General features: G+C 47.0%; 1 protein-coding gene across 1 annotated transcript in view; it reads right to left on the bottom strand.

Moving 5' to 3' along the window:
- ERN2 (endoplasmic reticulum to nucleus signaling 2) overlaps positions 1-13,697 on the bottom strand; it is a 176,665-nt gene extending 162,968 nt beyond the window's left edge. Inside the window, exon 1 of the mRNA XM_069209679.1 lies at positions 12,713-13,697. Within this exon, the coding sequence (XP_069065780.1) occupies positions 12,713-12,781 (69 nt within the window). The 5' untranslated portion in view covers positions 12,782-13,697. The remainder of the gene's footprint in view (positions 1-12,712) is intronic.
- Between the last annotated feature and the right edge of the window lie 2,275 nt (positions 13,698-15,972).

Raw genomic sequence — 15,972 nt, 5'->3', positions numbered from 1 at the left:
CCTCTCATCCTTGCACACTGCCACCCAGTCCATGGCCTCTCATTCATGCACACTGCCACCCAGTCTACAGCCTCTCATCCATGCACACTGTCACCCAGTCCATGGCCTCTCATTCATGCACACTGCCACCCAGTCCATAGCCTCTCATTCATGTACACGGCCGCCCAGTCCGTAGCCTCTCATTCATGCACACTGCCGCCCAGTCCATGGCCTCTCATTCATGCACACTGCCACCCAGTCTACAGCCTCTCATCCTTGCACACTGCCACCCAGTCCATGGCCTCTCATTCATGCACACTGCCGCCCAGTCCATAGCCTCTCATTCATGCACACTGCCACCCAGACAACAGCCTCTCATTCATGCACACTGCCACCCAGTCCATGGCCTCTCATTCATGCACACTGCCACCCAGTCTACAGCCTCTCATCCATGCACACTGTCACCTAGCCCATAGCCTCTCATCCATGCACAGGAGGCCCAGTCCAAATCCTTCTCATTCATACACACTAACACCCAGTCTAGAGCCTCTCATTCATACACACTGACACCCGGTCTAGAGCCTCTCATTCATACACACTGACACCCAGTCTACAGGCCTCTCATTCACGCACACTGCCACCCAGTCTATGGCCTCTCATTCATACACACTGCCAACCACAATATAGCCTTCTCATTCATACACACTGACACCCAGTCTACACCCTCTCATTCATGCACACTGCCACCCAGTCTACAGCCTCTCATCCATGCACACTGTCAGCCAGTCTATGGCCTCTCATTCATACACACTGCCAACCACAATATAGCCTTCTCATTCATACACACTGACACCCAGTCTACACCCTCTCATTCATGCACACTGTCACCCAGTCTACACCCTCTCATTCATGCACACTGCCACCCAGTCTACAGCCTCTCATCCATGCACACTGTCAGCCAGTCTATGGCCTCTCATTCATACACACTGCCAACCACAATATAGCCTTCTCATTCATACACACTGACACCCAGTCTACACCCTCTCATTCATGCACACTGTCACCCAGTCTACACCCTCTCATTCATGCACACTGTCACCCAGTCTACAGCCTCTCATTCATGCACACTGTCACCCAGTCTACACCCTCTCATTCATACACACAGCTACCCAGCCCATGGCCTCTCATGCATGCACACTGCCACCTAGCCCATAGCCTCTCATCCATGCACAGGAGGCCCAGTCCAAATCCTTCTCATTCATACACACTGACACCCAGTCTAGAGCCTCTCATTCATACACACTGACACCCAGTCTACAGCCTCTCATTCATGTATACTGCCACCCAGTCCATAGCCTCTCATTCATGCACACTGACACCCAGTCTAGAGCCTCTCATTCATACACACTGCCACCCAGTCCATGGCCTCTCATTCATGCACACTGCCACCCAGTCCATGGCCTCTCATTCATGCACACTGCCACCCAGTCTACAGCCTCTCATTCATGTATACTGCCGCCCAGTCCATGGCCTCTCATTCATGCACACTGCCACCCAGTCTACAGCCTCTCATCCATGCACACTGTCACCCAGTCCATGGCCTCTCATTCATGCACACTGCCACCCAGTCCATAGCCTCTCATTCATGCACACTGCCACCCAGACAACAGCCTCTAATTCATGCACACTGCCACCCAGTCCATGGCCTCTCATTCATGCACACTGCCACCCAGTCCATGGCCTCTCATTCATGCACACTGCCACCCAGTCTACAGCCTCTCATTCATGTATACTGCCACCCAGTCCATAGCCTCTCATTCATGTACACTGCCGCCCAGTCCTTAGCCTCTCATCCTTGCACACTGCCACCCAGTCCATGGCCTCTCATTCATGCACACTGCCACCCAGTCTACAGCCTCTCATCCATGCACACTGTCACCCAGTCCATGGCCTCTCATTCATGCACACTGCCACCCAGTCCATAGCCTCTCATTCATGTACACGGCCGCCCAGTCCGTAGCCTCTCATTCATGCACACTGCCGCCCAGTCCGTAGCCTCTCATTCATGCACACTGCCACCCAGTCCATGGCCCCTTATTCATGCACACTGCCGCCCATTCCACAGCCTCTAATTCATACACACTGCTGCCCAGTCTATAGCCTTTCATTCATACACACAGTTACCCAGTCGATAGGCCCTCATTCATGCATACTGATGTCCAGTCTACAGTTTTTCATTCATACACACTGAAGTCCAGTTTACAGTTTCTCATTCATACACACTGATGTCCAATCAACCATTTTTCATTCCTACACACTGATGTCTAGTCTACAGTCATTCATGCACAGTGATGTCTAGTCTACTGTTTCTCATTCATACACTTTGATGTCCAGTCTGCAGTTTCTCATTCGTACGCACTGATGTCCAGTCTACAGCTTCCCAGTCATACACACTGATATCCAATCTACAGTTTCTCATTCATACACACTGATGTCCAGTCTACAGTTTCTCATTCATGCACAGTGGTGTCGAGTCTACAGTTTCTCATTCATGTGCACTGATGTCCAGTCTACAGTTTCTCATTCATACACACTGATGTCCAGTCTGCAGTTTCTCATTCATACGCACTGATGTCCAGTCTACAGCTTCCCATTCATACGCACTGATATTCAATCTACAGTTTCTCATTCATACACTCTGATGTCCAGTCTACAGTTTCTCCTCCATGCACAGTGGTGTCGAGTCTACAGTTTCTCATTTATAAGCACTGATGTCCAGTTCACAGCTTCCCATTCACGCACACGGATGTCCAGTCTGCAGTTTCTCATTCACGCACACGGATGTCCAGTCTGCAGTTTCCCATTCACGCACACAGATACCCAGTCTCCCATTCACGCACACTGATGTCCAGTCTGCAGTTTCCCATTCACACACACGGATGTCCAGTCTGCAGTTTCTCATTCATGCACACGGATGTCTAGTCTGCAGTTTCTCATTCACGCACACAGATGTCCAGTCTGCAGTTTCTCATCCATGCACACAGGTGTCCAGTTTCTCATTCACGCACACGGATGTCCAGTCTGCAGTTTCTCATCCATGCACACAGATGTCTAGTTTCTCATTCATGCACACGGACGTGCAGTCTGCAGTTTCTCATTCAGGCACACGGATGTCCAGTCTGCAGTTTCTCATTCATGCACACGGATGTCCAGTCTGCAGTTCCTCATCCATGCACACGGATGTCCAGTTTCTCATCCATGCACACAGATGTCCAGTCTGCAGTTTCTCATTCATGCACACGGATGTCCAGTCTACAGCTCCCCATTCATGCGCACTGCTATACACTGAGGTCTAGTCTGCAGTTTCTCATTCACGCACATGGATGTCCAGTCTGCAGTTTCCCATTCACGCACACAGATACCCAGTCTCCCATTCACGCACACTGATGTCCAGTCTGCAGTTTCCCATTCACGCACACGGATGTCCAGTCTGCAGTTTCTCATTCACGCACACAGATGTCCAGTCTGCAGTTTTCCATTCACGCACACAGATACCCAGTCTCCCATTCACGCACACTGATGTCCAGTCTGCAGTTTCCCATTCACGCACACGGATGTCTAGTCTGCAGTTTCTCATTCACGCACACAGATGTCCAGTCTGCAGTTTCTCATCCATGCACACAGGTGTCCAGTTTCTCATTCACGCACACGGATGTCCAGTCTGCAGTTTCTCATCCATGCACACAGATGTCTAGTTTCTCATTCATGCACACGGGCGTGCAGTCTGCAGTTTCTCATTCAGGCACACGGATGTCCAGTCTGCAGTTTCTCATTCATGCACACGGATGTCCAGTCTGCAGTTCCTCATCCATGCACACGGATGTCCAGTTTCTCATCCATGCACACAGATGTCCAGTCTGCAGTTTCTCATTCATGCACACGGATGTCCAGTCTACAGCTCCCCATTCATGCGCACTGCTATACACTGAGGTCTAGTCTGCAGTTTCTCATTCACGCACATGGATGTCCAGTCTGCAGTTTCCCATTCACGCACACAGATACCCAGTCTCCCATTCACGCACACTGATGTCCAGTCTGCAGTTTCCCATTCACGCACACGGATGTCCAGTCTGCAGTTTCTCATTCACGCACACAGATGTCCAGTCTGCAGTTTCCCATTCACGCACACAGATACCCAGTCTCCCATTCACGCACACTGATGTCCAGTCTGCAGTTTCCCATTCACGCACACGGATGTCCAGTCTGCAGTTTCTCATTCACGCACACGTATGTCCAGTCTGCATTTTCCCATTCACGCACACTGATGTCCAGTCTGCAGTTTCCCATTCACGCACACGGATGTCTAGTCTGCAGTTTCTCATTCACGCACACGGATGTCCAGTCTGCAGTTTCTCATGCACGCACACGGATGTCCAGTCTGCATTTTCCCATTCACGCACACGGATGTCCAGTCTGCATTTTCCCATTCACGCACTCTGATGTCCAGTCTGCAGTTTCCCATTCACGCACACGGATGTCTAGTCTGCAGTTTCTCATTCACGCACACGGATGTCTAGTCTGCAGTTTCTCATTCACGCACACGGATGTCCAGTCTGCAGTTTCTCATTCACACACACGGATGTCCAGTCTGCATTTTCCCATTCACGCACACGGATGTCCAGTCTGCATTTTCCCATTCACGCACTCTGATGTCCAGTCTGCAGTTTCCCATTCACGCACACGGATGTCTAGTCTGCAGTTTCTCATTCACGCACACGGATGTCCAGTCTGCAGTTTCTCATTCACGCACACGGATGTCCAGTCTGCAGTTTCTCATTCACGCACACGGATGTCCAGTCTGCATTTTCCCATTCACGCACACGGATGTCCAGTCTGCATTTTCCCATTCACGCACTCTGATGTCCAGTCTGCAGTTTCTCATTCATGCAAATTGCCGCCCAATCCATAGCTTCTCATTTGCGCACACTGTCGCTAACTCCAAGCACCCTATTCATGAACACTGATGCCCAGTCGACGGCGTCTGATTACCAGACACTGATTCCTTGACTACAACCTCGGATTAACATACATTGATGCCCAGACCACAGCCTCTCATTCATACACGATGCCACTAGTCACGGGCATCTCGTGCATCCAGACTCACACACTTTTACCAACATTCTGTGACCAATACGAGGTGGGGGGGTTTTAGTTCCAACATCCCAAATAAATGCAATGTAGGCAAGACTGGAAAAATATACATAACTTTCACCACAATTATGGCATTAAGGAAAATCATATCACGACATTGGACCCACATCAGCGGAAACGTAAATTTGATTTCTGATCCAGGTGACATCGTGACAATAGAACACAAGGGTATGTGAGTTACCACTGAGTGCTCTGACCAACTTTAACCCCTGTATCGTTTCTTCGCTAACGAGCATCGAAGCCCAGACAGCGCCCTCAGTCAGTCCCTCGAGCTGCTGTCGCGAGACATGCATTTGCAGCTTTCGACGGGTCATGGTCCTTGTCCTGCTGTTCAGGGAAGTGGGTATCGGCTCACAACGGCAAAACAACGCCCCCCAAATGCAACAGGGTGACTGAGAAATCTGTATGAGTCAAGTGTCCCTCCCACGCGCACCGAGGCCCAGTCCATCCCCTCCTACACGCACAGTATGCCACCTCGGTCTCGTGCACCTCGTGCCACTCCCTCGCTCTGCCCTGGGCACGGCTCTGGGCAGGCCCGAGTAGCCTGCCCTCCTCTTCACCCGCAGGCCTGGCCCACTCAGCTGTTCGCCCCTGAAGGGCGCGGCCTGTGAGGGGCCGAAGCCTCTGGGCGCCCCCGCCCCACCGGCCTGTATTGTCCGCGCGCACGCGACCCGCCGTCACGCGCAGGCCTGCCCCGGGGAGGCAGCCACGGGGCGAGCTCGGAAGGAGCTGGACGCTGTGGTGGGAAGAATGAAGGCCTCGCCAGCCCCTCTTGCACTCGTGAGTGCAGAGTTCACAGTCAGTGCTGGACTCCATCCTCACCAAACTCGTCCTCGGCAACCCCTCTTCAGAACACGCGCTCCTAAAGAGCTGCCTCTGCTGCCGCCCAGCAATGGGCATCAAACAACTCTGCCTGGCTTGCTGTGCTCCTGCAGGGGCACTCTCCGGCGCATGGGTCTATTGTGGTCTTGAATCCATAAGGGGAACACTTGGGCTGAGGCTCCTCGCATTAATACAAAATGTGTTTCTATCTAAACTAAAAGATGTTATGTGTGAGCACACGTGAACATCCCTGAGCTTGAGGTCCAGTTCAAAACAAATGACCTTCAACAAGTCCCAGCCGGCCTCGTTCTAAGGTGCATCAGGCCACACACAAGCCTATCAAGTGTCAAATGGTACAAAATAGGACAGATAAGGTAATGTAAAACACCAGGAAAATGCAAACACAAGAAATATAGAAAGTCCTCAACAAAACATGCAGACTGACACTGGGAAAGTGCCCATGCTAAGAAGACCAGGAGTCTAGACCCTACCAGTTGCGGTTCACTGCTGGGGTCAGTGGCGGTGTCAGGAAGCATTCCTGGTTAAAGACATATGCCACAAAAGCCAGGCACAAGTAATTACACGGCCATAGGACAAAATGATGAAACATAAGCAACAGCGCTTGGTATTAAAGCCAGCTGGCAAAGGTGAGACAGAGAGACGCCAATTTAAGTGAAAGCCCATCTACTAGCCAACTGAGGATGTTGTCCACATTCAAGGTAAAGAGCCTTCCTCCTAACACAAATGCAAGTGCTGTCAGTAACTCCTTGGTCATGAAAGTGTAAAACTGTAAAAAAAACTTCGTACTTGTATAGCGCACTACTCACCCGTTAGGGTCTCAAGGCACTGTACGCATACCGCTGTGGAACCCCTCCTGGCTTTTCCCTGTGAAGTGCCCACTCCTGGGCAACCTCCAAGGTGAAGCCAGGCATCCCAGCACTGTTGGGGCCATTGTGGAGATTAAGCAAGTTATTGCCCAGAGTTACAGAGTGGGACCCATGAATTAGATTAGGCACCGATGCGAGAATTATCAGGTCCGAGGAAATTGAGCCCAAGACCCACCGAGGCAGGAATTGAACCCTGGTCCCGGGCCAGATTTCTGCATCAGGGTCTGCCGCTCTAACCATTGAGCCACACTTCTCCTCTTCTCCAGTGTAAAGCTTTTGTTTCTGCCAAATTAATGTCAAATAGATAATACACTTACAGTGGGCTTTGGGTCTGTTTGCTTCAACCACTGGCTTTTTCCCAGCCATTAGCTTTATATTTCATCCATCCATCTTGTCTCAGCTCGGCTGAATATTTCTCTCGCTCACTAATGCTGTTTGGGTATATTCTTCTGTTTCTAATCGAGTAGTTGCTTTGCACAGCAAGGGGAAAAACTTTATATTGAAAAAATGTACTTTTTTCCTTCTTCTTCTCCTCCCCCGACCTTCTCTCATTCCCTCTGTGTTACTCCTCGTTCGTCCGCCCTACTCCATCTCAATCCTCCCTCCTGCTTTTCCCTTTCTGTAGTTTCTCCTGCTTCTCTCTTAGGTCGACTTTTCAACAGCCACCGCGAAGCCCGGTCTGTAATAAAGGGCCTCTTCTTGCCTGCATTACAGTCCTGATTTTCTTTCTGTTTGCCATGGTGGTCGGTTTGCCATGACACCTTTATCGCCCTTCAATTCTTTCAGTGTCATAAAACCCAAAGACGGACTATAATGACCGCTCCACTGCCACCCGACCTTCATTTCACACTGAAATAAAAAACTGGGCTACCCTTTATTAATCTGTTAATATCATTTCATTTTCTGAGCAGTCGCGGACCCCCTGAGTAGGGGCCTCACATACCCAACAGGAGTCCGCGGACCACAGGTTAAAAACCACTGGTCTAGGGCATTGTCCCCCTCTAAACATTGTGGAAAGATGCTCTCCACTTGCACTCTGATACTGATATGTGTTCTCAGGCAGAAGAAAGGTGGCACGCAATGGCTGTGGGCATAGCATATTACAGTGGAGGCATCCATTAAATGTATTACAAGATGATGACTAGAAATCATAAAATATGGTTGATATCGCAGCTAGGAAAGTGCTGGGAGGGTCTCACCAAAAAGCCACATTATAGCCAACGGTTGTATGCCACAACATTGGGTGACAAAATATCGTCCATACAGAATTTCATGTCCAACATATCAACAACCATAGTATCGCGAAGGTAAACATCTATAAGCAAGTACAGATTTGTTATCCTTAACTCCAAATGTATGTTCCTTTTGCCAAGGTACATACATGTGGTGTTAAGTAATCCGTACTTACCTATCCATACTTACCTTTACAACATTATGGTAGTCGATGTTTTTATCACAATATTCTGTCAGGATAAATTTAGAAAAACAGTTAGTCTCACAGATGCACTGCGTTTGTTGCAGAAATTCTGCCACAAAATGTGCACAACTTACACTCACGTAGTTCAAAATATTCATTCACTGTTTTAAAAAAAAAAAATGCAATTCTATGTATTGTTTTAAATCATAAGTTAGTGCAAACTAAAATTGCTTATTCAAGGGCTGATTCCCACTCTCACTGCAAAATTAATTAAATTGTTTAATCGTTTTCCATTAAATTGAAAATTCATGGGGAATGAGGCTTTCACAATATGGCCACATGAAATTCTGAGAAGTAAGCCTGGAAGCCTGTCCTGGGGCAGCTTTCACACTGTACTTCAGGGAAGGCTGGCGAATTTTACAAATTGAAATGTACGTCCGGGTGGAAGCGATAATTGTCATCTGTACATTTCTGTTTTTTAAGTGACTAGGGAACTGTGTCTTTAAAACGTTTTCCCTTGTTCAGAATATTACGAATGATGTCACAGTCAACCATACCACAGAGTGGAGATAGATCTCATACGTCTAATAAGCAGGGCTGTTTTTTGTCAAACATGCACTATGTGTCATCCATCATCCTGATGAGGTTGGCTGTGGTGTTAATAAAATGATACTTCCAAGTTTGTTGAACAAGTTGATTAGCGATGCATCTCTCAAGAATCATGTCAGTAAATGTCTAACTCTTGACGAGATTAATGTATCTTCGACTAGGACCTTAGTGCTGCAATGTGATGGGTAATGAGAAATAAGAAGGATACCTCAAGCTATCTACTGTAGTCTGCCATTCTACCACGGCACCTGGAACACTGTGTGACTGGTGACCGCAGGTAAGGAAGGCTAGTGAAGTGATTGTTTATGCAGGTGTCCTGTTAAATAAATATACACCTCCAAGCACCAGGACCTGTGGAAAGCCATCGGACCTCTGCCTTTAATTTGCATTTTTCGCTGGCTGCACACTGCGTTTTAGAATTTGGTTCACCATTAGTTGTAATTTTATAGGCATGAGTTTACTCGGCTATTAAGACAACTAGGTATATATAGACAAAAGCTTAATATAGTTGGACTACTCGTAAACTCAGAGCCAGAAGCAAACGCTCAGACCCAGATGTTACTTACTCCCGAACTCAAGATCATAAAGGTGTTAGGAAATAAAACAATAACAAAGGTACCAGGAAGTGAATGTTTCACTTGGAAGTGGATGTGGACCACAGCAAGTTATGGGTCAGCTAGGCGTGTGCCCTACATTTGCCCAAAAGTGAAAACTAGTTAAACTGATTATTTCAGCAGTGATGTAGCACTCTAAGATATGGACTATAAGAGAGAATGTTGATTCTTCTTTCGAATTGCAAAAGTGGAAAACAGTATTTGAAATAGGGATTAAGCTCTCTCAAGGCAAAAGTTCATCTGTAAGAGAACCAAAGGCAATAAACCAATATAAACAAATTGCTTTCATTCTTCTAAAAACAAATAAGTTGTGATCTAATGTATTGAGACCCAGCAGGGTGATAAACCTCAGGTTGCCACAACTATGTGTTTGGGAAAACATCAGGGAATGAGCTCCAACAGAGGTCTATGTCTCAATGATTTAATACACCTCAGGCAATGCTGCCAATTGGTTGGAGGGTTATCATATCATTATGTACGGCTTCCATCGTGAACAACCTGACTGAAATTCGATCATTCACCGCAGTGACTGAACAACTAAAGGGGTTATCCACTGTTGTGCAGCACCAGGAGAAGTGCTCGCTTCCCCCTTGTTCAGCCAACTCACCTGGGTTTCCATAGACATGAGCGTGGTGACGTCAAGGCTGTTCGCAGTCTCACCTTCTTCCTTCTCTTCCGGCTCGAGCAGACCAAAGGAAGGTTGGGAGAATGTGGGTGGCAAAGTGCCTGGGCAAACCACCTCTTCCACCTCAGTTCCACTCTCTTCAGACCCACGCTGACAGTACAAAACAACCTGTGCTGATAAACGGTTCTCACAGAACTGGAGGCAAGAATTTTAGCAAGGGCTTAGAATGTATACAAGCATGAAAAGCCAAGAATGAAAGCAAGAGAAAAGAATGAAAGCTAGAGCCAGTTGTGGAAACAAAATAACAAGAGCCAAGAATGGAAACAGGGGCTAAGAATGAAAACGAGGGCCAAGAACCAAAGCAAGAAGACAAGAATAAAAGCAAGAGTAAAGTGCCAAGAGCTAACGCAATAACCAGGAAGAGACGTAATAGCAAAGAGTAAAAATGCAAGCAAACGCAAAGATCTAAAATAAAAGCAAAGAGTTGTGAATGGAGTCAGAGACAACAAAGCAAGGAAGAGCCAAGAATGAAGTCATGAGACGAAAAGGAAGGTGGAACCAAGAACAGAGGCAGGAGCCTTGAGTGAAACCCACAGCTAAGAGTGGAGACCAGATCCAAGAGCGGAAGCCAGGGTCGAGAACGAAAGCGCTACCTTAGAATAGAATTCAGAGGCAGGAACAGAGAAGGTTAGAGCAGTGGAAGCAGGAACCAACAACAGAAGGAAGAGTAATGACCTACAAAGGAAGCAAGAACAGCGAGCCAATAATGGAAGCGAGAACAATGAGAAGCTGCATCCAAGAATGGAAGTAGGAAACAAGGGCAATAAACAAACTGAGGCAATAGAAGTAAGCAAAAAGGGAGCAATAGCTACAAATAGAAGAAAGAGCTAAGAATATAACTAACCACCTTGAATTGAGCAGTCTTCAGTTAAATCACTAAAAGAAGAGGAGTGCAGAAAACCCCAAAGTGTGCATTTCACCTCAGGGCCCAGCTTCAAGCCCTGTGGGTGGCTGACCCCCCTCCTGCCCAAGTGGCTATGCTGGTGTGGGGTTGGCCGCAGGTCCTGTACCCAACACCCTGTGGGTGGCCAACTCCGCCATGCACAAAGACCTTTATGTAGCATTTTTTTCTGATCCGGCATGACTCCCACTGGACAACACAGGGCTGCATTGCATTCAGCGGGAGTCCAGAAGGATCATGATGATAGTTTTGATTTTTTTTTTTACATTTTGGCCCATGTGTGCAGTGGGTGGGACTCTGGGCCCCTCCACAGGGATTAGGGGGCTCAGGATATCCCTGCACTGTCCCCTTGTATTGTTTTTCTTTTTAGCGTTCAGGACTTGGAGACGCCAACATTTTTCTCTGTTGCAGCCAGCCATTCACATTGGTCAATTCTGTGGGATCAGGCAATCAAATCGGGTTTTCTCCTATATGGACGCACAGGAGGTGGGAATATTGTGTCACTAGATATCTATAAAATGTGAACATTAATTTCTCAAAAACTACCTAACAGATTTACACCAAATCACAAAAAACATATTTTCTTGATCAAGATCTAGCTTTCTACCAAATGTGGTGTAAATTTGATCAGCTGTGTTGGGTGTAGCTATGTCTAAATTCCTATGGGAAATAGCACAGGGAAAATTCATTGTGGGACACTCCCTTTTTCTCAGACCCTGCTTGACGGATCACCCCGAAACAATCCAGGAAAGAGCTGAGGTGGATGAACCTTTTTTTAACGTTTTGTGAAGATTCTTCAGAACAGCACCAAAGTTATTATCACACCAAAAAAGCTATTTCCTATGGAAACCTGGTCCTATCTTCTAATAATAACCACACATTAGCATCCACCACTGCGAAAAAAATACACATGCACACTTGCAATTATTTTATTTGTATTACAAGATCCTGACAGGGAACTACATATTCTTTTATAGAAAGTCAGCATGCATTTTACAGTACAAATCTGCTACCCCTCGGGTTAGTCAAAGTGGGTAATTAACACCAAAATTCTTGCCTACAAAAATAATCTGTTAGATTTCATCTAACAACAAAGATGTTTGTAGGCTTAAACATTGTGCAATAACAATTTTGTCTTTTGGTGACATATTGCTTATCACTATAACCAACTGAGGCAGCATAAACTTTCCCACAAGGAAACCCTCATGTATACTGTAATAAAAATATTAATATGGTCAAACGAACAGTTGTCAAAACAATATGAAATCCCTCAGATGAGTGCAAAACAATCGTCCTTTTTAATGGAAACACATACCTTCCGCAGAATCAAATGCTCTACTCAAGAAAAACAACATATACGGTTTTTTTCTGTTAATCAAATAGGGTTCCTTGTTAGCATTAAAACAACGCCTACCACGGGTTCCCATCGTCCGAAAAAGAGAGCAATAAATGCTATTAATAAAGAGTGAAGAGTGAAGCTTACCACCAGGAAAAGGAACACTAAATGGAAAGCAACAGCGTTTCACAGAAACTGCAGAATCCAAAGCCACCTTCTGATAACAATAAACGACTGTGGAGCTGCCTTACCTGAAGTAATCTGAAGGTGCAAAGGAAAGCCAGCAAATGGAGCATTTGAGGCAAGGCGGCCCCGGCCATGATGTTTTAGCCACACAGACCAAGTCCGACACTGTGACAGAGGAGCTCCACGGTCAGCAGTGGGCAATATATCACCCAAGATCACTAACGGCTGTCAGTGGGGTACTGAAAAGTGAACTGCAGGGTCATCAGCTGGCAAGGTAGCTCGTATCATCAGCACAAGTGGTTTCGGTGGTAAGTTAGCTCCAGGGTAGGCAATGGCATAGGGGATAATTAGGATGATCACGGATTGATTGCATGAATAACTATGGTCAAATACCCAGGGCTAGAAGAGAAAGTCCAACAATAAGAGAAACAGGCTAAAATAGTCAAACACTATATTTGTGTGATAGCAAAGAAGTAGCTCCTATGGAAGCAGGGGCAATTCTATTGGTCGCAGAGGCCGTTGCTGATTGGCTGGAACAGTAAAGGTGGGTCCTTGAGGTGGCAGAGGGCAGTACCAGTGGTGGCAGTTACAGGATAGCAGGGGCAGTTATTCCACAGCTGGCTTAAAGCATCTACCAACGGGAGCCGAAGACAGTCAAGTCTCTGAGAGCTGCTTTTAGATGTTCCTGTGGTGGCTTCCAAAGAGAGGATGGTGTCAGGGTTCTGTGTCAGTGGCGGGTTCCAGGTACCAGGGATGGGATCTAGTGAGAGGAATGAGGCGCAGTGTTAAGGATGAAGTCCATGGAAAGTTGCCTCTTCCAGGGACATGAGGAGAGGTGAGGAGGTGAGAGGCGTGGATTCCAGAAATCAGTTTCAGGAGAGGGGTGTCGCTCCAGAAGTGGATACCAATCGCATGTGATCATCTTTCCTAACCAGGAAGGAGGTTGCAGAAGGCGCTCCTCCAGTTACATCATCCTGAAATCCGACTGCACATCCTCGCTGCCGGCTCTAGTCAACTTCGTGCCTGGAGACGCGGACAGGCACTGCGAACTCCGGCTCTGTACCGACTGACAGGTAAAGGGCGGGGCCAGGCGAACGACTGCGACAGCACTTCCCACAAGATCCTGCGATTGGTTACTGGATAAAGACCCGCCCCCACCAAGACGCCCACCTGTGCCGTAATGGACCGCCCCTGATTAGACCGCCTCTCTTCCCCGGAAAAAGATGGAACAGCCGCATGTGGGCCGGCAGTCCAGGCAGTGTTTGCTGGTGGGGTTACACGACGGCATGATTGACACGACGGACGCATTGACCCCGGACATCCGGTTTTGTCACCCAGAATAGGGACGGAAAGAAGGAAAGAGTTCTAACCACTTTTAGTTAGGGGAGCGAGCTAGTTTCTCATCAAGCGTATGATGGACATGGCTTTAATTGTAAATATACAAGTGCATATACTCACTATGTAGAGCACGTTTCCTCCCATAAGTGCTGGTTCTCTAACTTTAAATATGTTGCAGCAGTGCTACGAAGTGCGGGAACTCCCCTTTGCAAATTAAACAAGCATTTACAATGCAACGGGTCTCGCGTTTGCTCATGTTAGAGCTGATCGCGTTGTAAACTCCTAACCAGACTTTTCACCTATCGGGCAAAAGTGCATTTATGTACACAACCCGAAAAAGTGAAATTAACTATGTAAAGCGCTCGACTTCTGCCAAGCGAGATTGCGCTCGTAAATTAGAGAAAAAGAAGTACACAAGCCCGATGGAAAACAGCGAGCCTCGCATGTTTTCTGTACTTGGTCAATGCGCTCGAGGAGGGCTAGCCACCGGAAAAGGCATGACATATGCGTGCCTTCGACTAATTAAAACAAGCAGATTTTATTAGGCAAGCCCACAAACCAATAAAAAACACTGACGTGAAGTTGACAGGGCTCTGAGCCCTTTTCTAAATACTAAAGCGTCTCGCTGCGATATGCATGCGCGAGCGCATGCAACGCAGGCTCGACCCTAAAAAGGCTAGGTACTCATTACGGGTCAACAGCTTGTGACCAAACTAAACACAAAATGTTACAGTTTAAAACCAGCAGTTAGCATAACTATGACATCGCTCAGAAGTACATCACACAGCCCCTGGTCATATACATACTACTGCGCCACTTACCTTCTGATCCAGATTTTATCATGTGCATAGCTGCCAAGGTTTCAGATTGCTATGTGTAGCTTTTTTTTGATAATTTCAGTGTAATTATGAGTGACATTTCAACAACTAAGACTGACACTTTCTCGGGAGCAAAGTCAAGCATTGAAGGCAAGCAAAACATAAATATCAGAACTTACACCTATTTGAGGAACGAGAAACTCTAAGAAGATTTAAAAACTGCTGCAAAGCACCAATATTTCAGAAAGACTTAGCTCGGTCACTATTCTATGAAAATGATCACTAATAGGAGCGTCAGCCCGGTCCAGCATGCTGCGGCACCCGCTACCTGCAAGTTCACACCTCAGCTCAGTAACAGTTGCAATGCACCACATTGGCTCTAAATCTCGAGTCCCCCCTGTCCCCGACCCCATAGCTGGCAAGTTTTCACATAGCTTGTTAGTCACATTTCCATGGTTTCAGTTCAGATAAAGTGACATTCAATTGCAAAATGTGTGACACTTTTTCACGAGTAACACCAAGCAATGAAGTGCATGGGATGAGATAAATATCGGAACAGATACCCTTTTGAACAATGAGAAGTTTTTTAAAAATATATTGAAACTGCTGCAGAAGACCTGAAATGGAAGGTCACTAACCTACAACCTCTTTCATGATGCAGTCTGTGACACTGCTGAATACTCAAGTAGTATTGATATGCGTTGTCTCTTTAGTGTAGTACCCTTTGCTGTGTGTTGCAAAAACAATAAAAACAAGTAGAAATATTATTTCTATTAAGATCTCTCCGCTGATAGATGCTTATTTACATTTCAGCACATTGTATTAGGAGATTGAGATTTGGCAGTGGTTAATAGATGGCGCAGTGGATGTAACTTTGCTACCATTGCATTAAACCGGACCTGAATGTATTTCCCTGTGCAATCTGTTATTTGGTGTCATTGATGGGCCACTGCTCTCAGCCAGTTTCACTAAAAGCAGGGTGACAGACTGGGATTCAGCTACCTCGATACCACTCAAGTGTTGTGGGCATCGCCTGGAGAACCAAACAGACTCACAGACCTGGAAGTACCTGGATGAGGGCACAGGCGCCTGGCCGCCTTTGAGGGATGGGTCTCTGTAGGTGTAGGGTCAACTTTCTGCGACGCGTCCGAAGGACACTACAAATCTGG

The sequence above is a fragment of the Pleurodeles waltl genome, chromosome 10 (assembly GCF_031143425.1).
Source record: "Pleurodeles waltl isolate 20211129_DDA chromosome 10, aPleWal1.hap1.20221129, whole genome shotgun sequence".
In the NCBI taxonomy this organism is placed as follows: domain Eukaryota; kingdom Metazoa; phylum Chordata; class Amphibia; order Caudata; family Salamandridae; genus Pleurodeles; species Pleurodeles waltl.
This window is presented reverse-complemented; position numbering and strand designations above follow the sequence as displayed.